At 49.6% G+C, this 27,470-nt stretch overlaps 1 protein-coding gene and 1 pseudogene across 8 annotated transcripts in view; one reads left to right on the forward strand and one right to left on the reverse strand.

Moving 5' to 3' along the window:
- MINK1 (misshapen like kinase 1) overlaps positions 1-26,279 on the forward strand; it is a 50,167-nt gene extending 23,888 nt beyond the window's left edge. The window contains exons 2-32 of one of the 8 annotated variants that reach the window (XM_039869636.1): positions 9,017-9,082; positions 10,823-10,879; positions 10,950-11,075; positions 13,046-13,156; positions 13,572-13,662; positions 14,104-14,234; positions 14,564-14,618; positions 14,756-14,834; positions 15,099-15,274; positions 15,751-15,820; positions 16,200-16,413; positions 17,541-17,657; positions 18,434-18,661; positions 18,878-19,051; positions 19,382-19,642; positions 20,393-20,478; positions 20,884-20,996; positions 21,184-21,311; positions 21,532-21,555; positions 21,675-21,838; positions 22,281-22,386; positions 22,465-22,602; positions 22,815-22,923; positions 23,275-23,442; positions 23,549-23,692; positions 23,931-24,065; positions 24,247-24,347; positions 24,430-24,579; positions 24,667-24,826; positions 24,928-25,067; positions 25,421-26,279. In XM_039869636.1, coding sequence (XP_039725570.1) covers positions 9,017-9,082; positions 10,823-10,879; positions 10,950-11,075; positions 13,046-13,156; positions 13,572-13,662; positions 14,104-14,234; positions 14,564-14,618; positions 14,756-14,834; positions 15,099-15,274; positions 15,751-15,820; positions 16,200-16,413; positions 17,541-17,657; positions 18,434-18,661; positions 18,878-19,051; positions 19,382-19,642; positions 20,393-20,478; positions 20,884-20,996; positions 21,184-21,311; positions 21,532-21,555; positions 21,675-21,838; positions 22,281-22,386; positions 22,465-22,602; positions 22,815-22,923; positions 23,275-23,442; positions 23,549-23,692; positions 23,931-24,065; positions 24,247-24,347; positions 24,430-24,579; positions 24,667-24,826; positions 24,928-25,067; positions 25,421-25,504 — 3,906 coding nt within the window. In that variant the 3' untranslated portion in view covers positions 25,505-26,279. Of the gene's footprint in view, positions 1-9,016; positions 9,083-10,822; positions 10,880-10,949; positions 11,076-13,045; positions 13,157-13,571; positions 13,663-14,103; positions 14,235-14,563; positions 14,619-14,755; positions 14,835-15,098; positions 15,275-15,750; positions 15,821-16,199; positions 16,414-17,540; positions 17,658-18,433; positions 18,662-18,877; positions 19,052-19,381; positions 19,643-20,392; positions 20,479-20,883; positions 20,997-21,183; positions 21,312-21,531; positions 21,556-21,674; positions 21,839-22,280; positions 22,387-22,464; positions 22,603-22,814; positions 22,924-23,274; positions 23,443-23,548; positions 23,693-23,930; positions 24,066-24,246; positions 24,348-24,429; positions 24,827-24,927; positions 25,068-25,420 lie in introns of all 8 variants that reach the window. The other 7 variants (XM_039869638.1, XM_039869630.1, XM_039869632.1 and 4 more) reach the window with 7 other exon arrangements.
- Positions 2,246-2,364, reverse strand: LOC120608013 (uncharacterized; annotated as a pseudogene).
- Positions 26,280-27,470: the final 1,191 nt, after the last annotated feature.

Below are 27,470 nucleotides of genomic sequence, written 5' to 3' on the forward strand. Positions count from 1 at the left end.
AGAAAAAAAAATGCTTAAAAACTACTAGCTATGCAATTATTTAGGAGATATGGGGAAGGTAGGCAATGAGAGATACCTCTGAGACAGAAAATCTGGGAGAGCACATAGGATAGTAAAGATAAGGACCACAAGGATGGGACAGAAAATAGCATTCATTGCTCAGAGAGTAGTACTGGAAATGCTTTTAGACCCCAGCTTAAATATGTTGTCTTGAGTGAACCTTTCCCTAATTCCCCAGACCTGGGCAAGTTTGTTCTCCTTGCATGGAGTACTTTTCCATAGTATGTAAGATGTGCAACAGTTATAATTAAACAATTAATTGTTGAGTTGTTTAACGTCTGCCTCCCCCGTCAGAACGTAAACACCGTCAGAACGTAAACACCGTTACGATAGGGACTGCTCCATTTTATTCACCACTATATTTCCGAGCCTAACACAGCTCCTGGCACACAGTAAGGAAGTAATGCATAGTTGTTAGGTTGGCAGCTTCATGGAGTGTGGACTTGAGCATTTAGAATCATAGAGTTAGAACTGGGAAGCTTTCCTATCCTGTTGAAAGGGGACCCAGAGAGATTAAGTAACTTGCCCCAAACACATAGCCTGTTAGAGACAAGAATAGAAACCTGTTTGCCTAACTCTTAATCATATAAGTGGCTATATTTCATCATTTTCTGTGTTTGTCTCGGGACTTTCTCATTTGTGTTATTAGACCAGAAGCACTTTGAGAGCTCCCTTCATGTTAGTAGGGTAGCTTTCTTAGAATGGAAACTGTCACTAATCAACATAATTTATTGAATGCTGTGGGAAGTACTCTTGGGATTATTATTTTTTTATTGAGATATGTTTCACATACAACATTGCATTAGGTGTAGGTGTACAACACAGTGACTTGACACATATACTGGGAAAGGATCATCACAGTAAGTCCAGTTAACATCCATCACCACATATAGTTAGAGAATTTTTATTTTCTTATGGGAACTTTTAAAATTTACTCTCTTGGCAACTTTCAAATATGCAATTTAGTGTTACTAACTATAGTCACCATGCCATACATTACATCCCTATGACTTATTTTATAACTGGAAGTTTATACTTGTGACTCTCTTTTAGGATTATTATTTTTAATAACAGCTTTATTGATATATAATTCACATACTACAAAATTCATCCTTTTAAAATATGTTTAAGTGTTTTTAGTGTATTTGCAGACCTGTCATCACCACTGTCTAATATCCGAACACTTTCATTAGCCCCAGATAAAACCCAGTACCCATTACCAGTCACCACCCATTCCCACCTCCATCCAGTCCCTGGAAACTACTGATCTACTTTCTGTCTCTCTGGATTTGCCTATTATGGGTGCTACACATAAATGGAGCCATATGATATGTGCCCTTTTTTTGACTGGCTTCAATTTAACAATGTTTTCAAGGTTCATCTATGTTGTAGCATATGTATCATTACTTCATACCTTATTGCCAAATGATATTTCGTTTTATGGATATATCACATTTATCTATTCATCAGTTGGTGGGCATTGAGGTTGTTTCTACTTTTTGGTTATTATGAATAATGTCACTATGAACATTTCATGTACAAATTTTTGTGTGAACATATGTTTTCAATTTTCTTGGGTATCTGCCTAGGAGTAGAATTGCTGGGTCATATGTAACTATTTGTTTTGCATTTCGAGGAATTGCCAAACTGTTTTCCAAAGTGACTTCATCATTTTATATTTGCACCAGCAATATGTATGTGAAGGTTCCAAGTTCTCTGCATCCTTCCCAGTGCTCGTTATTGTCTATCCTTTTTATTCTGGAAATCTTAATGGATGTGAAGTGGTATCTAGTGGTTTTGGTTTGCATTTGCCTAGTGGCTAATAATGTTAAACATATTTTCATGTGTTTATTAGCTACCGTATTATCTTTGGAAAAACACCTCTTCAGATTCTTTGCCCATTATTAAATTGGGTTGTTTGTCTTTTTATTATTGAGTTATTTTGTTATTGAGAAGTCTTTTTTTAATTCTGGATACAAGTCTCTTATCAGATATAAGTCCCTTATCTTAGATACAAGTCTCTTATTTGATATATAATTTGCAAATGTTTTCTCTCATTCTGTGGGTTTTCTCTTTCTTTTTTCTTTCTCTTTTTTCCTTCCCTCCCTCCCTTCCCCTCCCCTCCCTCCTCCTCCTCCCCTTCCTCTTCTCTTCTCTTCTCCTCCCTCTCTCTCCTCTCCTCTAACACCTACAGCTCCTGGTCTTCCTATGTGGTCTCCCATCCAAGTACTAACCAGGCCCAACCCTGCTTAGCTTCCAGGATCAGACAAGATCGGGCACGTTCAGGGTGGCATAGCCGTAGACTTCTTTTCACTTTCTTGATGGTATTCTTCGAAGCACAAAAGTTTTTAATTTTAAGGAAGTCCAATTTATCTTTTTGTTGTTGTTGCTGGTGTTTGTGGTGTCCATCTGTAAGAAATTATTGCCTAGTCCATGGTTATGAAAATTTACTCATATGTCTTCTTTTAAGAACTTTATGATTTTAGCTCTTACATTTTTAGGTCTGTGATCCATTTACAGGTTTTTTTTTGTGTGTGTGGTATGAGGTAGAGGTCCAAGTTCATTATTTTGCATGTGGATATCCAGTTGTCTAGCACCATTTGTTGAAAGATATTGAATGATCTTGGTACTCGGCAAAAATTAATTGACCCCAAATTTAGGAGTTTATTTTTGGATTCTCAATTCTAGTCCATTGATCTGTATGTCAGTGTTTATGCCAGTATTACACTGTCTTGATTACTGTAGCTCTATTAGTAAGTTTTGAAATTAGGAAATGTGAGTCTCCTAAATTTGTTACTCATTTACAAGATTGTTTGTCTCTTCTGGATCTCTTGTATTTCTGTATGATTTTTAGGATAAGCTTGTCGGTTTCCTCAAAAAGCCAGCTAGAATTATGGTAGAAGTGCATTGAATCTGTAGATCTTAACAGTATTGTTTTCTGATCCATAAACATGGCGTATCTTTCCATTTACTTAGGCCTTTAATTTCTTTCAACAAAGTTTCGTAGTTTTCAATGTACATGTATACTACTTCTTTGGTTAAATATATTCTTTTGTAAATGAGATTGTTAATTTCCTTTTGGGATTATTCATTGTAATATATAGAAATGCAGTTGTATCCTGTGACTTTGCTGAATTCTTTGATTATTTCTAATAGATTTTTAGTGAATTTCTTAGGGTTTTCAGCATGTCAGATTATGTCATCTGCACATATAGTTTTACTTCTTTCTTTCCAATCCAGATGCCTATTATTTCTTTTTCTTGCCTAATGGCTCTGACTAGAAGAACCTCTAGCATAAAACTAGAAGTGAATAGAAGTGACAAGAGTCAACAACATTGTCTTGTTTTTAGATTATTTAAAAAATATATATCCATTTGGTCCTATTCTTGAGAAACTCAAACTCATGGTAGAGATTAAATTAGTACGTGAAATTGAGGTTGAAATTCATGGATGGGATAGCTTGTGGACTAGAGTAGCTAGGGAAGACTTCCTGAAAAAAAAAATCTTGGAATTTGGCTTGGCTGAGAAGGGAAAGGTGATTTTTAAGCATGATTGAGCACTTGAACATATAAAAAATGGGCAGTAAGTTTAGAGGCATTGTAGAGTTATTATAGGAGAGAGCAGTTGTTGATCATCCAGAGTGGTGCTCGTTCCCCTACCACTGTTCAGTCTACCTGACTTCTCTCAGATCCCTAACCTGCTCGTGGTTAATCCTACACCTTCCACTCACCTGTTAATAACTCCCTAAAATGCAGTGTTTTTCAGAACAGGTGCACTGCCCTCTGCATTAGACTTGCCCAGGAGATCCATTAAATACACAGATTACTTGCTCCTCACCCCAGACCTGTGGTGCTAAATCAGAATCTCTGGAGCCCAATACTAGGTGTCTGCTTCTTAGATGATTCTTACATAGCATGAAGTTTGAGAATCAGTACCCTAAAGCAGGGGTCCCTAACCCCTGGGCCAGGGACTGGTAGCAGTCCATGGCCTGTTAGGGACTGAACCAACCGTACAGTAGGAGGTGAGTGGTGGATGAACAAGCAAAGCTTCATCTGTGTTTGCAGCCACTCCCCAGCACTAGCATTACTGCCTCAGCTCCACCTCAGATCATCAGGCATTAGATTCTCATAGGAGTGCAAACCCTATAGTGAATTGTGCATGCGAGGGATCTAGGTTGTGCACTCCTTTTGAGAATCTAATGCCAGATGACCTGAGGTGGAGCTGAGGAAGTGATGCTAGCTCTGGGAAGCGACTGCAAATACAGATTAACATTAACAGAGAGGTTTTACTGCACAGAGACCATAATAAATCAGTTGCTTGCAGACTCATATCAAAACCCCATCAGTGAGTGGCAAGTGACAATTAAGCTGCATCTGATGGCAGGCTTTATAGTGACATGTGAGTAGATGTATTTCAGTTGTACAGCTGCATCTCATGGCATCTGATTCTGCATTATGATGAGTTGTGTAATTATTTCATTATATATTGCAATGTAATAATAGAAATCAAGTGCACAATAAAGGTAATGCACTTGAATTATCTTGAAACCATCCCCCACATCCCCATGGTCCATGGAAATATTGTCTTCCATGAAACCAGTCCCTGGTGCCAAAAATGTTAGGGACCACTGCCCTAAAGTACCCTGTGTAGTGTCTGTTCCCCCTGTGTAGTGTTTTTCTACCTCATTCAGGCCCCGTACTCCTACTTAGCAGATGATCTGACGTAATCATTAAAGTCAAGGTCATTAGGCATTTATGGAGCTCCTTCATCTTCCTTCCTCTTTACTTCAACAGAGCAGTATCTCTTCACTTTCTATCTCTTCTCATCCTTCTCTGTCCCTCCTCTCACTGATTACCTATACCTTTGTCCCCATCCCTTCCCACCTCCCAGCAGCTAACTGGATAAAAATCAGACTACTGAAAACAGTTTGAGCACCAAGAGAAAGAGCAGGAGAAGGTCTACAACAGCATTGTTACAGAGCTGTGTTCATTTGCAGGGAACAAGCCAGGACTGCTTGCCTGGTGGCTTCCCTGGAGCAGTACACCATCCTCTACAGATGCCTCTTCTAAATTGCCACCAAACAGGGTGACCAAGCACACAGGTGCATATTTGAAGGGCCCATATTCGAAACCAGATCAGTGCATAAATCATATTTGAACTATGATGCATTTCTGGGCATTCTGAAACCTTGGGTATGTGTATAAGAGAGAAATAGGCACTATTATGTTTTATCACTATGTAAACCAGTGGAAGATACAGTTTATATACTATGGAATACATACATTCATACATACATATACACATATATCATTAAAAAATCAATTCACCGAGCATCATCAGTCTCCTCTCTGACTTCTTCCCTTCCCCAAGCATGAGAAATCTTCCCTATTCTGAAAACCTTTTTGTCTGCCCCTGCCTCCTCTAGCCATCATCTGATTTCCCCCCTTCCTCTTAAAGTTAGCCTTCTCCAGAGAGGGTGCTGCATCCATAGCCTTCACTTCCTCATCACTCCCTGTCCTCCAGCCTTCTGCAGAAGTTTCCAGTGGTACCCTAGATGCTAATGCCAGGCTGTTTTTCTCAGTCCTCTTTGACTGTCTCCTCTTCTGATGTCTGCTTTCCAACATGTAGCACGTGGCCATTCCTCAGAGGCTGGCCTTCACTCTTTTATTCTTTTCTTCTCTCTCTGGACATCTCATTTCCTGTGTCCAACTCTTAACTTGTGAATATCCTCTAAATATTTATTTCTATACCCTTGTTTTCTAACTGCCTGATAGACATTTACTTTCACGTGTTCCCTAACATCTCAAACTCAATGTCCAAACCCAAACTGCTGTCCCTCAATATGGCATGGCCTTCCCCCACTTAAATTCTTATCACCGACTGAAAACTTAGCCAGCCTCCAAAGCCCAGCTCAGACACCATCTCCCCTGGGAAGCCTGCCTGAGATTTCCAACCTGAATTTAATTCTGTCCCCTGAAACCATGAAACAGTTTTTACCCAATCCAACTCCCTCTTAGTTTATGTAAGGATGATAAGGCCCCAAACAGTGAAATACCTGCTCAGGGACACACAGCTAATGCTAAAGTTCTCCCTAGAAAGGGGCTCCCCAGTGCTCTTTCCACTATACTAAGCATTTTCTCAATGCCTTGAGTACTTCCAGCTGCTCTTCTGGCATATATAATCATATACTGCCATGTGTCTACATTGAGGTTTTGGGCCTGTCTGTAAAGTTAGAAGGACCTTGAGGGACCTTCCATGTTTCTCATATATCGCTCAGCTCCCCATTGTGCCTAATTGAGGAGTCATCACTCAGTCGGTGCTCAATAAATACTTAATGGATGAATGAAGGAAGAGAAAGTTGCCTTATTTTCCCTGATTAGAGCCTGGCCCAGTGCAGGGTTAGACATAGACACTCACTAAGAAAACATTTATTGGTAGGCTAATGATTGGACAACTTTTTTTTTTTTTTTTTTATCAGGCTGAGGTATTTGAACTTTCTTCTGTAAGCTGGTTCCAGGTAGAAGAATGAAATTAGGAAAACACTGTATTAGGAGGGTTAAATCTGGCAGTGGCAGTAGAAGGAAGAAGAGTGGTGAGGCAGGGAGAAGAGAAGGGATTGGTCTAGTGGCAACTTCGGGAATTGAGAGGAAGAGACGAACAGGGACATTTTGAAGGGAGAAAGGATAAGGGGACTGATGTGGAGAAGGAAAGAAGGGGAGTATACAGGCAGGATTTTGGTGTGGAAATGGTGCTGCTCTTGAAAAATGGAGAGGGGATGACCTCTTTGGAGGATGTTAGGTACCGTAACTACTGTGTCACATACATGGTCTCAGCCTGATTCTCAGAATAACCCTTTCAAGTAGGTGTCATCCTTTCTTATAGGTAAGGAAATGGGCATGAAACTGTTAAATCAATATCAATCCACTGTCTGATCCCAAAGATTGCTTTTTCATCCCTCAGTGCCTCCCAAACATATAGGAAGGGAAACAGATTCAGAGCTAAGATTACAAAATTAAATCTATTTGTGCTTTTGAGGTGATGGTAGGGTATCATTATAACTCTTACAGGCCTGTCACATTTTCTCTCTATTTAGATTAGGAGCATCCAGAAAATCATACTTAGATTAGGAGCATCCAGAACATCAAAAGAACCATAAATTCTTTTCCTGTCTCTGTACATCCCAGAAAGAACTGGGTTAGATGCAGAATAGTCGGTTAATAGTCGGTTAAGAGGCCCCAAAATGGATGAGCCCTTCTTTGGGGGAGATTTTTAGGGAACTGTGTTTCTTTCCTCTAAGTTTGGACTTGCAGATAGACAAAATACCGTCTTCCAGGTTCCTTGCAGCTCTCAGTTTCAGACAAACCTCTTATTAGTCCTCCACACTGCAGGGACAATATCTCCCTTTCTTGTGGGAGATTTTTTTAGAACTGTTCAAGACTTTTTTTTTTAAGTAACTTCAGCTGGAGCTAAATAATTTAACACAGGACCACGAGATTCTTGGTCTGGTCAATGCAAGCTCCTTCAGAGCTCGTAGAAAGAACTCTCTTCAACTTGTATCACGTATTCCCCTGGAGCAGGTTTGGGATGTCCTTTCAGGCTTTTGTGTGCTAGGCTCTGGGCCAGGTACTGGACACACTGGTGAGCAAAGAGGACTCAGTCCCTTTCTTCCAGGAATTTACAGACAAGTAAATACACAATTACTGCATGATAATACGTGCTCTGACAGGAAGTACATTTCCAGTTCTCCAGTTCCTCTCTCTGAGAAAATGTACAGAGACAGTGTACAGTGAGGATGTTCTTTTAAAAAGCCTGAGGCTGGTGTCTCCTTGGTCTCCAGTATGCCCAAGATATGTTCTATGTGCCTACTTCAGTGGATTAAGGGTGAACAATTTTTTTTTAAGAAACTCTATACTGGTTTTCAAAATCAAGGAGAAAGGACTTTTAGATTCCATAGTTTTGGAATTATCAGCAGAGAGGCCCAAGCATTGCCCGGAGAGTTTGTTTCCTGATATCTTCACTTTGTGCCTCCCCTCTCAGTCCTGCAGGTGGCGGGATGGGGCCTATTGATCTGTATTTGCACAGAAGTGTGGACAGCACCGGGGCGGGCTTACTCTGTGCTTGCAGCTCCAACTCCCCAGCTTCTCTCTCAAAAAAGAAGTCTTGCCAGCAGGGTGTGGGCGGCCTCCCTGCAGCTGTGCTGCTCAGCCAGGCTGCCTGCTCTCGGCCCAGCAGGCGATGAACCTCTTTAGAGGCTTTGTCTGAGCCCTTCGGGCCCTCTCCTCCTAGTACTGCCTGTCTCAGAAAAGTAGGAACTGAAAGTTCTCCCTTCTCACATGCCACTCCTAGCAGCCTTCTCACTCTCTCCTCTCCTTCCCCACCTGAGGGTCCTTTCTACCTCCTCAAATGCCACAAACACTGGCTCAGAAGCCCTCTGTCTCAGCACTGGGAAGGAGGAAAAAGACAAAAGGATAGTAGTTTTCAAATTCCAACTTCCTGCTAGCTTTCCTCAGCTCTGCTTTTAAAAAGTAATAATTATTGTAAGTAGCTTTTATTGCACACACATTCTGGGCCAGGCACCATTGTCTTAAGCATTTATGGGTCATTTAAACTTGACACCAATCCCAGGAATGGGTACTGAAGCTCCCCGCTTTGTAGACAGGCTACAGATTTTCAGAGTTTGTCATTGAGTTGAAAATCAGGAACATGTCTTTGAAAAGCCAGCTGGCTCTGGCTTCTGTTTCCTCTTATCTCCTCTGACTTTTCCCATTGAACATGAACTCTGAACCAATCCAGGAAAAGGGTAGCTGGTCATCAGAGTTCCCCCTGCAGGCCCCTCATAATGTACTAGTCTTCACTCTCCTCTCCCGATTAAATAGTGCCCCCCCCACCCCAGCTACATAAGCTTTTTCTGAAGTCCTGACACCTTATTCTTTCTCTTTTCCTTCCCTCCTCCTAGGACCCTGCTGGAATCTTTGAGCTGGTAGAGGTGGTCGGCAATGGAACCTATGGACAGGTATATAAGGTAAGACTGATGGTGCAGAAGTGTGACTGTCTTCTCTGGGTCCCTCTCAGGGGGGGTGGAAGAAGTGGGCCCCAGGTCAGGAGATTTGAGGGGCTATGAGAGATTGCAGAGGCTGGAGCCCTGGGAAAGGGAGAAAGAGGAGAGAAGAATAAAAGTAATGAGAGAAGGAAGCAGCAAGAAGTGGGATGTTTTTGCTGGACTGAGTTTAGAACTAGTCCTGGGTGTAACAAAGAACAGACCTGGAGCTGAGTGGAGTTTGAGAAAGGGACACATGAAGGCAATTGGAAGGGTATGGAGACATATGTATCTGAGATCACCTGGAAGTTCAGAGCAGAGCTCAGGCCAAAGGTGAAGGTTTGGCTTCTCCCAAGACCACAGAGACACCCAGGACTTGCAGTGGGTGGGATCTAATGAGTGACCTTCTGCATAGGGGAAATGACTTTCTTGAGCTCCCACAGCTGGCCTGTAGCACAGCTGGAGCCAGAGCTCAGCCCTTCTGCTTTTGAGGCTGCCTCTCCCCCACAAAAGTGGCATTTCCTCAGCCACCGATTGTAGCTTTTAGCCTGGCCAGCCCAGCCCTCTCACATGGCCTGACCACTGGTCATACTTGAATGGGGGGAGGTAGCTGCAGCAGACAGATGTTCAAGGTGGATGCTGCCCCAGAGCTGGAGACCCCCAGAGCACATGTGGCTTCTTTGTCTCCAGACATGATGCTGGGTCTTTTCAAAAGTCTCCTGTGCATCTCAGGGCCCTGTTTCCTGGGTCACTGAGACCACCTGCCTTACTCTTACTCTTCCTCCATGTAAGCTTTGGGAAAAGGGCATTCCCCTCCCCCCATTTTCCCATCTCTTGCCTAGTTGTTGCCGTGGAAATCATAGCTCTGTGTTCTACTGCCTCTTGGGGCTTGGGGTCTTGAATGACTGCTGAGGATAAAAATAATCCATGGTCTGGCAATGGATTATTAGACCCATGTTCATCCTCATGAGGGGCTGCCTTCCCTCATCCTGCTCTTCCCCAGGAAGCCATGGACTTTTCCTGTCCAAGCCTAAGATGGCTCCTGCTAGGAATTTCAGGAGGGAGGAGGGAGCAGAATGTCAGAGACATCCTTTAGAAGAAGTTTCTTCCCCATTAACACTGGTGATGGGGCCATCGACACATGTCATTAGACCCTTCTGCGTTTCCCTCATTTCTCTAAAAATCTCAGTTCTGTCTTTATTCTTGTCAACAATAATAAAAAGCCTAGGGGTAGGGGATGATGGAGGATCTTAGGAAAGGCCTCCTGTTCAGAGGAGGCTGGTCGAGAAAGAAGCTTGTTTTGCATAGAAGATGCAGAGAGAGGTGAAGGTCCTCTCTCCTCAGCCTCCTCCCCCAGCTCCCTTCAGCTCTCTCTGAGGATGGAGAAGGTATATTTCATTCCCGCTCTATCTTTCAAACTGTAGGAAGTCCGAGCCAGGGAGGCTGGAACAGAATATAAGTGTTTCTCACTCATCTCCCTTGAGTGTTTTAGGGGAGGAGACCCTTCATCTTTATCAAGTGTAGAACTTGGAAATCCAGGCTTGGTAGTTTTTCTGTAGCCCTATGATTGTCTGCCTCTATGACCAACCCATAAATTGAGGTGTCTAGCCACCATGAGAGGCACTGTCTAAGGCAGAAAATAGCCAAAAGGTGTGGCCTCTCTCAGAGTTAAGCCCTTCTCGAGCATGGACCCAGATCTCTCCATGCCCATCTCTCTGTCCACAGGGTCGTCATGTCAAGACTGGGCAGCTGGCTGCCATCAAGGTCATGGATGTCACAGAGGTAGGGAGCTGCCTGGGGCAAAGGGGAGGGTCAGAACATTGAGAAGAGGACTCACCTCACATTCACCTAGGACGAAGAAGAAGAGATCAAACAGGAGATCAACATGTTGAAAAAATACTCTCACCACCGCAACATCGCCACCTACTATGGGGCCTTCATCAAAAAGAGCCCCCCTGGAAATGATGACCAGCTCTGGGTAAGTGCCCTATGGCCTGTCCCCCTGCCCCTCTTTGCCCTTTCTTGTCTCCAAAGCTGCTTGGTTGGAACTCGGCATCAGTGCTCATAGTCTCCTCCTGCCAGCCCTCCCTTCAGTCTACACAGCCTCTCCTGTGTCCAGATTGAGGAACCTCCTGACCCACACAGAGCCCCCAACACTTTGTAGCTTCTTGTTCTTTAATGTTTTAGTGGCAGAGGTTTTGGGGTTTGCTCCCACTTTGGCCCTGACCAGTACCTTACCTTGTGTCCATCAGGTACTTCTTAAGTAGCGAACAGTGTAATCCTAGCAAGGACTGGAAGAGACCACAGGGAGGTTAGTCCATCAGTTCTCCTGTCTTGGCACAGCTCCTGGGAAAGCAACAGACCAAAATATTTGTGGGAGATGATGGGACTTGGACTCCTCCTGGCAGTACACAAGCCCTCTGGATGATTGTTCTAACCAGAGCTTGCTGAAGCTCTTTTGGACTTCCCCAAATTCCCTCCTGGTCCAGAACATTCCTAAGTCATTTGCCCTCCTTACCTGGGCATTGGTACCAGCTCATTCCTCAGTCTCCCTGAGTTCTCAGCCAGTCTGGAGGAGAGAGCAGCAGGGAACGTGGCAGTGGCTGGGGACAGGCGTGTTGAAACTCATGCCAGATCTCCCCTCCCAGATGAGTACTTATTGAGCACCTTCTTTGTACCCTGCACAGATAAGCATAAGTCAGGTCCCTGCCTCTTAAGCACTTAATCTTTTTGAAGACACAGTCTCTCTTTCCACTCTCTCCCCCCACCCTCTCTTCTTTCTCTTTCTCTCTTTCTTGTACACTTAAAGAAAGGTGAGTTATGTGTCAGGTAGGTTTACCTGCCAACTGTGTGTAGTGTGAGATCCTTGAGGACTAGAAGCCAAGTGCCAGTCACTAGGCGCCCCCTTCTGGGTCTGTTGTGCATTGTCCTCCCACTGCGCTCTGCCGCTGGGGCCCGGATGGGGAGCATATGCAAATAACCTGTATTGCATATGCGGATATCCATATTTCATCTAGCCTTTCTCTGTTTTGGGTGTGGCTTTTTGGAAATGTACAGTGAAAACATTTGGACAGGCATGCTGATCCCCAGGGGGTGTTCCCATTTAGCACTTGCCTCTCTGGGTCTCAGTGGTTCTCTAGAGATGCCACAGGGCTCTTCTCATCTCCCTACCTTGGCCCTGCCTCTTTTGCAGAGTTTCTCCAAAGTGCTACCAGGTTCCCTCTGCAGCTCTCTGGTAGACCCCATGGACTGTTTTGTCTCTAGCAGACCTGGAGAATTGCTGATTCTAGCCCTTTTCTTGCCTCTGGGTCACAGGTTAGCAGACTTCTTCTGTGCAGGTCCAGATAGTAAATATTTGGGACTTTGTGGGCATCCTGTCTGTCACAACTACTCAGCTCAGCCATTGTAATGTGAAAGCAGCCACAGATACATAAATGAACGGACATCACTGTATTCCCCAAAACCTTTATTTAGGATACTAAAATTGAATTTCATATGGTTCTTCTTTTGATTTTTTCCAGCCACTTAAAAATGTAAAAACCATGCTTAGTTCACTGGCCATAGTTTGCTGATCTTGCTCCAGAGCAGTAGTTCTTAACTATCACGGAGTTTGGGGCTTCAGTGATGATCTGATGGAAGCATTGGACCCTTCCCCGAGGAAAATGCACATACCCACATCATTTTGTCTAGTTTTAGGAATTCCTTGGGCTCCTACTCTGGACCCAGACTTACCTTCTGGGAATATAGTCTTTTCCAACTATATTCCCTTCCCCTTTTTCTCCTAATCTTAGGAAATTCTGTGGCCTTTGTGAGGGGGCATGTGGCCCTTGCCCTCCAGCTCATACCAGTTTTGGCCCCAAGCCCTCTGGTTCTCCTCCAGGGGGCCGGCAGGGGAAGGAGGCCTTGCCTGACTGATGCTTTTCCTTCTGGTGCTCCCTGGGACCATAGCTGGTGATGGAGTTCTGTGGTGCTGGTTCCGTGACAGACCTGGTAAAGAACACAAAAGGGAACACCCTGAAGGAGGACTGTATTGCCTACATCTGCAGGGAGATTCTCCGGGTGAGCGCCAGGCCACTCCCCTTGCCTCCTGCTCCTGGGCATGGACCCTCCCTGCACTGAGGAGGAGATGAAACTGTGTTCCTTCTAAGGAGCAGATGGCCTTATGGGGGTAGAGGGTAGAGACAGAGACCCAACCTTGGGAATTCTTAAACTTGGAGACAAGCACCTCTGTTTCCAAGCTCTTCCACTTCTCCTTGCAACCCTCAGCTGCTGGGAATTCCTGGGAGCCACCACTCTAAGGAAGCTCCCCAGGAAAGCTCAGCCTGTACTTGGGCACATGGTGGAGATGGGCTGCTCCTTCAGCCCAGCCTCATCCAGACTAATGGCTTCCCCTCCCCTTATCTCAGCCCCAAGTCCTTGCCTTTTCCCACCCCCTCCAACACCAGGGGTAATTTGCCCCTCTCTCCTGCCCCAGGGTCTGGCCCATCTCCACGCCCACAAGGTGATCCACAGAGACATCAAGGGGCAGAACGTGCTGCTGACAGAGAATGCTGAGGTCAAACTAGGTGCGCAGATTCCTCCCAGGCAGATGGGGCCCTCTAACCTCCAGGACAGAATGAGAGGCTCCTTTTTTTCCCTGGTGGCTTAAGTCTCACTACCTGGAGGCTTGATCATTTCTCTCGTTCCTTCCCTGGGATGTCCTGCCTCTTGCTGAAAATCACTCAAGAATTTTTTGCCTTGCTACCTGTTAATGTCTCAGGTGCTGTGCAGGTCCATCTGGGGAGATGAGAGTTTTTGACCTGGAGTGTTGTCCCTTGGTCCTTTCTCCTTGGTTTTTCCCTAAGACATAGACTGGGTCAGGTTTTCAGGATGTTGATGGGGTGGAATAGGTGCCGAGGAGTGTCTGGGTAGGGGAAGGACCTGAGCTGGGGACGTGCGTATGCTGAGTCTGAAATGAGGGGAGCAGACGTGATGCCCTGTTATGACCCCTCCCACTATCTCCCCAGTGGATTTTGGGGTGAGTGCTCAGCTGGACCGCACCGTGGGCAGGCGGAACACTTTCATTGGGACCCCCTACTGGATGGCCCCAGAAGTCATCGCCTGTGATGAGAACCCTGATGCCACCTATGATTACAGGGTATGGAGTAGAAAGTGTGGAACATGGAGGCAGCCAAGGGCAGGAAGTGAGATGGGGCTGATGGGTAGACTGAAAATATTGAGGGCTTGAGCAGTTTGGGGGACAAATGACAGTCTAATGATATGTTAGCTCTGAGGGGTTGGGGAACATTTTGTGGCAAGTGTGGACGGGAATATTGGGTGAGTTGGAGGACAGTGCGGGGTTAGAGGAGAGGGGCCTCAGGAAGGGGTGTGGAAGTGGATCAAGAAGTGGTCCTGAAGAGGCTAGGGATGGTAGGTAAAGAGAGTTATTGGGAACATTCACCTGTCCTTCTTCTTTCTCCTCCATAGAGTGACATTTGGTCTCTAGGAATCACAGCCATCGAGATGGCAGAGGGAGCCCCCCGTAAGTGCAGAGCGTGAGAGAAAAGGGAGGACCCAAAAAGCGGCTGTAGGGAGGAGGCGGGTCACGGGAGGTCATGGTGAGGGCTTCTTCAGGCTCAGCATAGCAAAGGTACTGATGATATCTCTCATGTGTCCCAGCTCTATGTGATATGCACCCAATGCGAGCCCTCTTCCTTATTCCTCGAAACCCACCACCCAGGCTCAAGTCCAAGAAATGGTATGTCTCTGGGGGTTTGGTATCTAGAAAGGTCTCTGGACAATGCCACCCTGCCTTAGTCTGTGTTTAGGCTTGGGCCTGCACCATAGAAGAGATGTTGGGAGGGGGCCGCACTGCAGCCAGAGCATTGGGAGTTGCTAGTGTTGGGATATGGAGAAAGCAGGAGGGAAGTCAAGTTGGCTTTTGGGTGAATGATCTCCCATCTTCTTCCTGTGACCCGCCCCCTTCCAAGGGGGCCCCCTAGTGAGCCACTGTTATCTCCAGGTCTAAGAAGTTTATTGACTTCATTGACACGTGTCTCATCAAGACCTACCTGAGCCGCCCACCAACGGAGCAACTGCTGAAGTTTCCCTTCATCCGAGACCAGCCCACAGAGCGGCAGGTCCGCATCCAGCTCAAAGACCACATTGACCGATCCCGGAAGAAGCGAGGCGAGAAAGGTAAGTGGGCGAGGAAGGAAGTGATGGGTCTCAGGACACACTTCAGCCCCTGCTTCTCTTCAGCCCTTGCTCTTCCTGGTTTCACTTCATGCTCCCCTTCTAGGCCCCAGCTCTCCCTGTCCAAAGAGATCTTTCCCAAACTTCCAACCCCAGAGGGGTTTTTCTCTTTACCACTGATCCAAGTCAGTTTCCCAAATAAGTATGGTTCTTTTACATCCTGCCAAAAGCTTTCTGTTGAGTACATGCATGTGTAAGTGTATATACTCATCCAACCACATCCCAACCACTATGGGGTCTAATCCCTGCCTCTGTCCGGGCCCAAACCTGAGACCCCATTGCTCCAAGGAGGTGGGTGGGGACCTATGTGTGTGGCCATCCAGACAGACCTTATTGGTTATCCCCATCTAAGGTTTCCCTAGCCCAGGGTGGGGTCTGGGGCACTGTGTGAAGAAACAGCAGTGATCTCCCCCCTACAGAGGAGACAGAATATGAGTATAGCGGCAGCGAAGAAGAAGATGATAGTCATGGAGAGGAAGGAGAGCCAAGGTAGGCTTGGAAGGTGGAGGTTGGGGGCCATCACTTTCTATCTGAGGGGACATCATTGGTCCTTGGCTTGGGGACTCTTAATCTGGGGGTGGTAGACACAGAGTTAGAGACCTTAAAACAATCTCTGAGTGCTGAGAAGAAATGGAACAAATGAAATGAGCAAGAGGTGGGGAGAGAGTGATTCAGGGCTGCAGGCTAGGATATTATAAGACAGGGCCCAAGACTGGGCAGTTCTCCTGGTCCTCAGAAGTGACCTGAGGCAGACTGGTCTAGGTAAATCACCTACTCAGTTGGCTCCCCAGGCATGAGAATAGGAGATGGCCTAACTCTCTGGGGTCAGGTTCTGACCCCAACCTCCAACTATGCCACCCTGACCCAGCTCCATTATGAATGTACCCGGTGAGTCCACGCTACGCCGAGAATTTCTGCGGCTCCAGCAGGAGAATAAGAGCAACTCGGAGGCTTTAAAGCAACAGCAGCAGCAGCTGCAGCAGCAACAGCAACGAGACCCTGAAGCGCACATCAAACACCTCCTGCACCAGCGGCAGCGCCGCATCGAGGAGCAGAAGGAGGAGCGGCGGCGTGTTGAGGAGGTGGGGCTGTCCTGGAAGGGCCTGGTCCAGGCCTGGCTCAGCAACCTGTCCTGGTCCCATCCCTGGTTCCCTTTGGGGAGCAGGGAGAAGAGGGAGCAAGCAGGGGCTTTCTTACCCCATTCACCAGACTTGTGTGGAAAGGCTCTGTCCTCGCTTAGAGGCTCAGCCCCCAGGCAGACTGTCCCCCTCCCCAGCCCTGTGTGGATGGTTGTGCTGTCAGCATCCATTCAATGCAGAGCTATTTCTGAAAAGCCATACCGATTCCCCAGGGACAAGACTGTCCCTGTCCTTGTTTCTACATAAACCTCCACTCTGGGTTTATCTAGCCCCATTTACCTGAAATCTCAGGGACCTAGGGGTCTGTGTACAAACATTTCAGGCCCCTATGTATCAAACTGTCACGCAGCTGTCTGGTCTGAACATGAAGATCCTTCTAAAGACCCTCTTTTTAATTGTTTTGGCTTAAATTTGTCATTTGGACTAATTGGAGGTGGGAGAAATTCATTTTAATAGAGATCTTTTTATTTCTTTTTTTTTAGGTCGGGGTGTAGACCCTTGGTCAGAAAGATTGTGAAAGTAAAATGCAACCTGAGCTATTGATGTTTGCCAAGGAACTGGCAAAGTCTCCTCTTGATTGCTCTTCTGTGCATAGGCACCTGCTGCCCTCTTGTGGCCAAAGGCTATTACTAAAGCTCACTCTATTTGGATTTACAGGCTGAGGTTGATTTCAGAGGCGCGAGAGTATATGTTAGGGTTGTTGTTGTTGACTATGGTTGGTTTGTTTGGTCAAGGAGTGGATAGTATAAGATATTATTCAATGTGGCTCACTCCAAGGGCAGCAGTCAGCTTCTCAGCCTCTTTGGTCCCAAGCCCACAGCTACCTTAGATAAGCAATTTTTCACAAGCCAGGACCCTGTATAGCTTCCGTGTAGGGTAGGTAGGTTTGTCCAAGCAAGTTGAAGTTATTCTCTTACCATCGTCCCTCGTGAAAAGGAGGCTTGTCCTAACTATCCAGCAGGATTTCCCTTTCCAAGAGATGCCTGAAAGTGGGCTGGGGTCCCCCTTTCCAGGGCTGTGCTGTCTGAGTGCCCGGAGCAGTCCTTAAGACCATACCTCTCTACCTACAGCAACAGCGGCGAGAGCGAGAACAACGGAAGCTGCAGGAGAAGGAGCAGCAGCGGAGGCTGGAGGACATGCAAGCCCTGCGGCGGGAGGAGGAGAGGCGGCAGGCGGAGCGGGAGCAGGTACAGCGCCCCCAGTGCACACCGGCACACACCCCTTCCTTCCCTGGCCTCCCCGCCTGCTCCTGCTGCCTGCATCCCCTGCTCCCCAATACCCTTTCCCCTTTCTTTTCCTACCCCCAGATTCCTCCTATCTTTTCCAGCTTCACTCTTTCTCTCTGTTTTCTCCTACCCTTCAACCCCCAACCCTGGCTCCCTGCCCTCCTCCTGTCTCTGTGCCTTCATTCCCCATCTCTTTGCCCACCCCTTACTTTTCTCCCCTCCACTTTCCCTCATGGGTCCTGCACCCTGGCTTCCGCCTCATTCCCTGCCCTCTGCGGGGCTCATCCCATCTCCGACCTCTCTATTGCTCTTCCCTGCTCTCCTCCTCATCCTCACCCCACTGATCCCTTCCTCCTCCTCCAACTCCTTTGCCGCCGCCTGCTGCCCTTTCTCCGCCTCTTCCTCTTTCCCTGCCCTTTGCCCCCCCACCCCCACCCCCAGGAATATATTCGTCACAGGCTAGAGGAGGAGCAGCGACAGCTCGAGATCCTTCAGCAACAGCTGCTCCAGGAACAGGCCCTACTACTGGTAACGGGGTCCCCCAGCTTCCTTTGGGAAGATGCATATTCAGAGCTTCTCTACTGGAATGGGATGGGAGCACTTCAGGGGAAGGGACTCACCCAAGCATCAAGGGAAGACATCTCTTCTCTAGGCAGTTGGAGGAAAGAAAGGGCATGCCGACTCTAACTTCCAGGGCCACACCCTGCTGAGCCCTCTCTCCCTACCCTTGGGCCCAGGAATACAAGCGGAAGCAGCTGGAGGAGCAGAGGCAGTCAGAGCGTCTGCAGAGGCAGCTGCAGCAGGAGCACGCCTACCTCAAATCCCTGCAGCAGCAGCAGCAGCAGCAGCAACAGCAGCTTCAGAAACAGCAGCAACAGCAACAAATCCTTCCTGGGGACAGAAAGCCCCTGTACCATTATGGTCGGGGCATTAACCCTGCCGACAAACCAGCCTGGGCCCGAGAGGTACTGCCTCCTTTGCCATCGAAGACACCATTCTTCCAGTCCCACTTGCCTGAGGCCTGAGAGCTGCAAGAAGTGGTCATGCCACACTGGCGGGCACTGAGAAGGGGAAAGGGGCTTGCAGCACAGGCCTGAGAGCTAGTGTGAGGCAGGTGGGGACCTAAATTTTGAAAACAGGGAAGCGAAAGCTAGCCAGCTTGACATCGTTTCGCATTACAGGTAGAAGAAAGAACAAGGATGAACAAGCAGCAGAACTCTCCCTTGGCCAAGACCAAGCCAAGCAGCACAGGGCCTGAGCCCCCCATTCCCCAGGCCTCCTCTGGGCCCCCGGGACCACTTTCCCAAACTCCTCCTATGCAGAGGCCGGTGGAGCCCCAGGAGGGACCACACAAGGTGAGTCTCTCCCTATTCCTGCTGTTAACACACAGATATCGGGAGGCTTACTCAGTGCAGGTACACACGTGTGCACGTACACATTCGTATACACATACCCTTAGCCAGGGATCATAGACCTCAGGATACTTGGGTAGAGACGTCACTTGCTTGCTGCTATATGTCTGTTTATACATCTTACCTGTTCTTAGGCTCTAGGAGCCCTCTTCATTTGATGGATAATTGGAAGCCAGAAGGTTTACTTGCCCCTTCCTCCCAGCCCAGGCCCCAGCTCACTGGTGGGGATGTGCACAGAGCAGGCAGCCCACCCTCCCTGGTCTCTCCCCACAGAGCCTGGTGGCACACCGGGTCCCACTGAAGCCATATGCAGCGCCTGTACCCCGATCCCAGTCCCTGCAGGACCAGCCCACCCGAAACCTGGCTGCCTTCCCAGCCTCCCACGACCCCGACCCTGCTGTTCCCACACCCACTGCCACACCCAGTGCCCGAGGAGCTGTCATCCGCCAGAATTCAGATCCGACCTCCGAAGGGCCTGGCCCCAGCCCGAATCCCCCAGCCTGGGTCCGGCAGGATAATGAGGCCCCACCAAAGGTAAAGACAGCCCTGCATGACTGGGGAAGAGCAGAGAAACACAGTTGATCCTTGAACAACTCACAGATTAGGGGTGCTCCCCACACACAGTCAAAAATCTTCATATGACTCTTCGATTCCCCCAAAACAATTACTGATAGTCTTCTGTTGACCAGAAGCCTTACCAGTAACATAAACAAGTTGATTAATATATGTTTTATGTTATACGTATTTTATGTATTATATTTTTGCAATATAGAAAGCTGGAGAAAAAAACGTTACCAAGAAAATTATAAGAATGAGAAAATACATTTACAGTACTGTGTGTTTCTTAGAAAAAATCTTTATATATGTGGACCTATACAATTCAAACCCATGTTGTTCAAGGGTCAACTGTAGTAAGAGAGGAAGTTGAGGGAGCAGCAAGGTGGAGATGGGTTCAGGGTTGGGAGGGAAGAGAAGGGCAAGGCATCCGCCATGGCCCCTGTCCTCGTGGCACATGAATGTGTCACAGTGATCCCAGTGGTGAGTAGGTATGGAATAATGTCCAGGGTGTTTGGGAAGCACTAGGGGCAGACTTTCTGGGTTAGAATCCCAGCTCTGCCATTTTTCAGCACCATAACTAAACAAATTCATTAGCTTCCCTGATCTCAGTTTACTTCTCCATTAAAGCCAAAAGAATACCTTTCAGAGTCTCAGATGAAATGTTTGTGGAAGGCCTGGCACAGTGCTCGTACCAGCCACACTGACTCCTCTTTCCTCTCTCCTTAGGTGCCTCAGAGAACCTCATCTATTGCTACTGCCCTTAACACCAGTGGGGCCGGAGGGTCCCGGCCAGCCCAAGCTGTTCGTGCCAGGTAACACATGGATGGAGTTGGTCAGCAGCCTAGGGAGTGGGGTGGGAGGCAGAGGGGAGTTTACCAGGTTACCCGCTTAGGGGTGGGTAAACCCCTACCCAGTCACCTCAGCCCCCTCCCTGCCCCTGCCCCCGGCACCCCTGTGCTCCCTCCACAGACCTCGCAGCAACTCCGCCTGGCAAATCTATCTGCAAAGGCGGGCAGGAAGCTGAGGACCCCCAACCTCCAGGAGAATTTCTCAGCCCCTGGCCCAACGCCTGTAGGTAATGGAGTTGTCCCCCCACTCACTCCCACCCTCAACTCTGCCACCTGACTCCTCTGGTGATGGTTCCCTCTGCGGTGCAGCTCAGCCCCCCAGGAAGGGAAGCACTGTGTCTCTCTGACCTTGCTTCTGCTCTCCTACAGTAACCCTGACCTCAGGAGGAGCGACCCTGGCTGGGAGCGCTCAGACAGTGTCCTCCCCGGTTCTCATGGACATCTCCCCCAGGCTGGCTCACTGGAACGGAACCGTGTGGGAGGTATGTGAACTGGGCCTGGCAACCTGCTCTCGGGCCTGGATAGTCTCTGTCAAGGTGGGCCCTGTCTTTGGCAGCATGAGACCAAGACACCCTTGGAGGCAGGGTGGGGACTAGGCTGGATGTGGAGCATGTCATGGAGCGCTGGGGCTCAGGCCCGAGGGGTCAGCTTAAGGCCATCCCCATCCAGGCGTCAGCGACCTCCCTTCTCCTACCTTGCCATATCCAGCTCCCTCCAAACTGGACAGCTCCCCAGTGCTCTCCCCCGGGAACAAAGCCAAGCCTGATGACCACCGCTCACGGCCAGGCCGGCCTGCTGTAAGTCATTGAGTGGCAGCTGTGGCCCTGCCTTCTGCTGGTCTGGGGCTTTGGGGCCAGCTGTGGAGTCTTTCCATCCTGGGTGCCGGGGCGGGATCTTCATTAATCTGCGTGAGAGGATGGGCTGTGGGATAACAAATGTACTTTTCAGTTACTAACCTTTCTTAACCTCTCTCCTGCCGATTCCTGGCTGCCCTTCTTCCCCTGTGGCCCCTCACAGAGCTATAAGCGAGCCATTGGTGAGGTTAGTGAGAAAGGGGCCTGTTTGTGGAAGCCCCTCCTCTGACACTGCCCCTTTTCCTCTGGCATCCTTTGTACCACTGCCCTCTCCCCTTCCCTCCTCACACAGCTCCTTCCCTGCAGGATTTTGTGTTGCTGAAAGAGCGGACCCTGGATGAGGCCCCCCGGCCTCCTAAGAAGGCCATGGACTATTCATCGTCCAGTGAGGAGGTGGAGAGCAGTGAGGATGATGAGGAGGAAAGCAATGGCGAACCATCAGAGGGGAGCAGAGATGCCCCTGGGGCCCGGTATGGGGGCGACCTAGGGGTGGGGACGCTACCACATCAGAGGCACCCAGAAAGAAGGGTTGCAGCTGTGGGAGAGGGCTCTGGAGTGAGTGTGAGGGAAAGTGGTTCCTCTTTTCCCAGAGGAGGGAATCCTGGCTGTCATGCTGGTCAGTTCTTCTTCCCCTTCTCTAAAGAATGGAGTATAGGAGCTGATGTTCTTCTCTCTCCCACTGTCTTTTTAGTAGAGGTTGGGCCTCCTCAGGTGCCTGTCTTCAGCCAGCCTTCCCCAGATGCCAGGCATGGGTCACCCAGAAGTGAGGCAAAGGCTGCTTGTTGAGGGCTGAATGCATCATTTTAAATAGAGACTGAAGCTGAAAGCACTAGGCCTGCTCTCACCTGCTTCTGTGGCATTTGGGTAACAGGCAGGGCCTGGAGGGCCTCATGACCTTTCTCTCTCCCATAGCAGTGATGGGGACACAGACAGCGTCAGCACCATGGTAGTCCATGATGTAGAAGAGATAGGCGGGACCCAGACCCCCTACGGGGGTGGCACCATGGTGGTCCAGCGTGTGAGTAGGCACCCCGTTTTTCCCAGTGCCTGCTGTATACCCTCCTTGGCCCCAGCACTGACCTTCTTATTCCTTTAGACTCCTGAAGAGGAGCGATGCGTGCTCCATTCTGATAGCAACGGTTACACAAACCTGCCAGATGTGGTCCAACCCAGCCACTCTCCCACTGAGAGTAGCAAAGGTCAAAGCCCCCCCTCAAAGGATGGAGGCAGCGATGTAAGTAGGTGCAGGCAGGTCCACAGGGTGAGGAAAGAGCACTAGCAGTGGGTGGGAGATTCCAGGGGTGCTCAGGCACTGCGGTGGTTGGGCAGAGTGCCTGAGAGCTAGTTGGCCAGAGTTCCGGGGGAACCTGGGTCCTGGGAACAATAGCAGGGAAAGGGCCATGGGCTGGGGTCTCATGTGCTTGTCTACCACTCTTACCCTCATAGTACCAGTCTCGTGGGCTGGTAAAGGCCCCTGGCAAGAGCTCGTTCACGATGTTTGTGGACCTAGGGATCTACCAGCCCGGAGGCAGTGGGGACACCATCCCCATCACAGGTGAGGATGGGAGTACAGGTCTGCCATGAGGCCTGGAGAGGGGCACAGGTGAACATCTGATGACACAGCTTTGCAAAGCAGTCACAGTCTTCCCTTTAACCTGAGCACCTGCCCTGGCACAGAGGCAGCAAGGGCTTCGGAGGCTGCTTTGACCCAAGAGGAAAAATGCTCAGAGCAGCCAAGGACATTGCCAGGCTTTTTGTTTCAAGTCCTCCATGCATCTCCTTTGTTCTCCAGTGTTTCTCTTTCCTTCTGAGTATTTGGAGGAGCCAAGGACAAGTGTAAGGGTGGGGTAAGAAGAGACGTGTAAGGGAGCAGCAGTCCACCTCCTCTCCCCTCTCTCCCTGGCAGCCCTTGTGGGTGGAGAGGGCGGTCGCCTCGATCAGCTACAGTATGACGTGCGGAAAGGCTCTGTGGTCAACGTGAACCCCACCAACACCCGGGCCCATAGTGAAACCCCCGAGATTCGGAAGTACAAGAAGCGATTCAATTCCGAGATCCTTTGTGCAGCCCTTTGGGGTAAGCCAGGGCCAGGAAGGAAAAGAGGGGTCTGGTGTGCCCCTGTGCTCCTGGTCAGGCGAGGGCCTGGCTCTGCCTCTGATCTGCCCAAGGGGTCCTATTGCAGGTGTCAACCTGCTGGTGGGCACGGAGAACGGGCTGATGTTGCTGGACCGCAGTGGGCAGGGCAAGGTATACGGACTCATCGGGCGGCGGCGTTTCCAGCAAATGGATGTGCTGGAAGGACTCAACTTGCTCATCACCATCTCAGGTGTGTGCGTGGAGTCTGGGGACAGGGTACAGGGCTGGGAGGAGGTGGCTCAGCTCCTCAGCTCTCTTTCACCATCTTCAGCCTGGGAGGAGGGCAACCTTGGTCCAGGAGCCAGAAGGTGGGGCAACACTTTCTCACTCCTTGTGGTATGCAGAAAAGGATGGCGGGGAGGCAGAACTGGACCTCCAATAAGGGAGTTGTGTGTGTATGTGTATGTGTGTGTATCCTTGCCCTGCAGGGAAAAGGAATAAACTGCGGGTGTATTACCTGTCCTGGCTCCGGAACAAGATTCTGCACAATGACCCAGAAGTGGAGAAGAAACAGGGCTGGACTACTGTGGGGGACATGGAGGGCTGCGGGCACTACCGTGTTGGTGAGGAAGTCACAACAGAGTGGCCAGGGCGCATTTGTTTATGAGAGGAGAGAAACGAGGGCCTGGGCTTAATGTCCTTAAAGCCAGAGACCTGAGGTTGGGATATAGTGACAGACCTGTGGGAGGGGGCCAGCAACCTAAGAAGGGAAGTCCCAGCATCCCTCTCCTTTCCTGCCCCCAGTGAAATATGAACGCATTAAGTTCCTGGTCATTGCCCTGAAGAACTCCGTGGAGGTGTATGCCTGGGCCCCCAAACCCTACCACAAATTTATGGCCTTCAAGGTAATCCCAGCCTAACCCCCTAGCACCGTTCCAAGGTCTGACTCCTCCACCTGTGTTCCCTGAGCCCTTCTTTCCTCCACAGTCCTTCGCTGACCTGCCTCACCGTCCTCTGCTGGTTGACCTGACAGTAGAGGAGGGACAGCGGCTCAAGGTCATCTATGGTTCCAGTGCCGGCTTCCATGCTGTGGATGTGGACTCAGGGAACAGCTATGACATCTATATCCCTGTGCACGTAAGCTTGGCAAGGCTGTGGGCTGAGAGGGACCACCAGTCTGGGCCCCACATGCAGGGACTCCAATCTACCCTCTCTCCTCCCCAGATCCAGAGCCAGATCACACCCCACGCCATCATCTTCCTCCCCAACACTGACGGCATGGAGATGCTGCTATGCTATGAAGATGAGGGTGTCTACGTTAACACGTATGGGCGGATCATTAAAGATGTAGTGCTTCAGTGGGGGGAGATGCCCACCTCTGTGGGTAAGTGAGGTGCCTGCCCCCAAGCTGCGGGTCATGGAGCTTGCCAGGGTATGGGGCTGAGCTGCAGCCCAGTCACTGCCTGTCAATTCCCTTCTCCATAGCCTACATCTGCTCCAACCAGATAATGGGCTGGGGTGAGAAAGCCATTGAGATCCGCTCTGTGGAGACGGGCCACCTAGACGGGGTCTTCATGCACAAACGAGCTCAGAGGCTCAAGTTCCTATGTGAACGGAATGACAAGGTGGGAGCCCCTTGCCCCCTGGAAAATGCCCAGGCCCCTGCACTGGGCTGGGTTCTGTACCCTAAGTCGCTGCCAAGGAGAGGATGATTGTGGAATCTCCCTGAAAGGGGGCCTTAGGGGAACACAACATGCAGTCACAGCCTCCCCTTCCCTCATCTTCAGTTTCTGAGAATTCTCCGGATTCCTTCACCCTAGAGGTCGACCAGCTACCCTCTTCCCCAAGCATTTCTGCCCTTCAGAGGGGTGGGGTGCTCTGAGAAACTAAACTGCAGTTTCTCCCTCTCTCTCTCAATTAATTGAACTGCCCTCCACACCCCCCATCCCTTGGTAACTTCTTCCCCTTCCTTACTCAGGTGTTCTTTGCCTCAGTCCGCTCTGGGGGCAGCAGCCAAGTTTACTTCATGACTCTGAACCGTAACTGCATCATGAATTGGTGATGGGCCCTGGGTGGGGCTATCCCACATGGACCCAGCTCTCGCCCCACAGCCAGACTTCCCAGGCTGCCCTTCTTTCCCCTTCCTGGGCTTTGCTTTTACTGGTTTGATTCACTGGAGCCTGCTGGGAACGTGACCTCTAACCCCTGATGCTTTCGTGATCACGTGACCATCCTTTTCCCTAATATGTTCTCTCCCCAAAACTGTGCCTGTCCCAACTTCTGGGGAGAGGCACAGCTTCCCCTTACCAGGAATTGAGTGGGCCTGGCTCCCCCTTTTCTCCACTTAAGAGGAGAGTGCTTGGGGCTTGGACCCCATCCCCGCTGCTGCTGACTGGGCAGGGCCCTGGGCCCCTTTATTTGCACGTCAGGGGAGCCGGCTCCCCCCTTGAATGTACCAGACCCTGGGGGGGGTCACTGGGCCCTAGGTTTTAAGGGGGTCACAAGCCACTCCAGGGGCAGGGACCATTTCCTCATTTTCTGAAAGCACTTTAATGATTCCCCTCCCCCCAAACCCCAGGGACTGGAGGGGGGACCCCGCCAGCCAAAACGTTTCTCCCTTTTCAACCTCCATCTCTTCTAGCCTCTGCCCTTCCTTGGTGGAGGGTGGGAGCAGGGAGCTCTCACCCTCCACACCCCCTTGCTTGCATCTGTATATAGTGTGAGCAGCAAGTAGCCCTGTCCCCTCCTCCCTCCGCCCCCTTCCACCCCCTCCTCCAATGTAGTGGCCTTGGATATCCCATTTGTTAATAAAGACAAGGGTCAACCAGCTCCCACCATTTCAGGCCCTACATTCTCTTGTTTTCTTCTGTCTTGGATATAACCAAAAAGCAAGCCAGCAGAATAGGAGTGTGAAGGGGATGGGGAACTGGGATCTCTGCTGATGGTGGTCTGGAAGTGGGTGTAAATGCTGAACAAAAACCTAGAAGAAATGACTGAAGGAGGGCCAGGGCACTCTTAGCCTTAAACCTGTGGGGGATTGTGGGGGACCTGTTCTGAGGGCATTTTGTTCCTGCAAAGGGGTTTCTCCTGTGTGGCTCTCAAAGAGAGCTTAGACGCTCACAGGGCTAGAGGGTCCCATGGGGCTGGTGCCTGAGCAAAACTGAGAGGTCAGCAATGCTGAATAGAGGATGGTCCTTGCTTTCTAGAGGATTGGCACCCAAGAGCCTGCCTGAACTGTCTGCCCTCTTTCTGACCCCTCTATGGTGACCAGGACTACATACTTGTGCACACACAACATGTGTTTACAAAATAACTGCTTTGTTAGTAGCAGTGGGGAAGAACCATAATATAGCAGTGGCAGCAACTCATTTTTCAAAATCTACTCGTGGAGTTGGGTGGGAAAGTCGAAGTCAGTGCCGTGACCGGCTTAAGTCTACATACACGATGGGTAGGGCAGTTCTGGCACTTGGTTGAAGTAACCCCCGAGGAAGATGAGGCTGGAGCCTACACTGAAGAGCACCAGAGCAGCCCAGAAGCAGATGTTGTCAAGGGCCTTCCCCATGCGCACCCAGTTGGACAGCTCCTGGGGAAGGGGCAGGCACAAGCTGAGTCTGTAAAGCCTGCAGGAACCTGGGGCACCCCACCTGCCTCTGACTCTTGTCCCACCTCGTTGGTGGCCTCCTGGTCTCTAGTGCTCTCGGCCACGAAGTTCACGGCGTCCACACAGCTGCGGACCTCAGGGGCGGCAGCGCCCAAGCTCTGGCAGAGGGCAGCTGTGGGGAGACAACCCTGATATGGGTTATTAGGAGCCCACCGGCTGCAGGCGCCCCCATTCACCCACCCAGGTCACTCTGCTCACCGGTCCATGTTCCGTGCCGGTGCCTCTGGCCCTCAAACACAAGCTCGCTCCGTGGCTTTTTCAGTATCAGCTCCTCTGCGCGGAGCAGTATGCCCACGGACGACGCCCGTCTAGGGGGCGAGGCAGCCCGGGGGACCTCGGGGGATTCCACGGTGCCCAGGAGGCGCGG

Source organism: Pteropus medius, unplaced genomic scaffold, assembly GCF_902729225.1.
Source record: "Pteropus medius unplaced genomic scaffold, Ma_sr-lr_union100, whole genome shotgun sequence".
Classification (NCBI taxonomy): Eukaryota; Metazoa; Chordata; class Mammalia; order Chiroptera; family Pteropodidae; genus Pteropus; species Pteropus medius.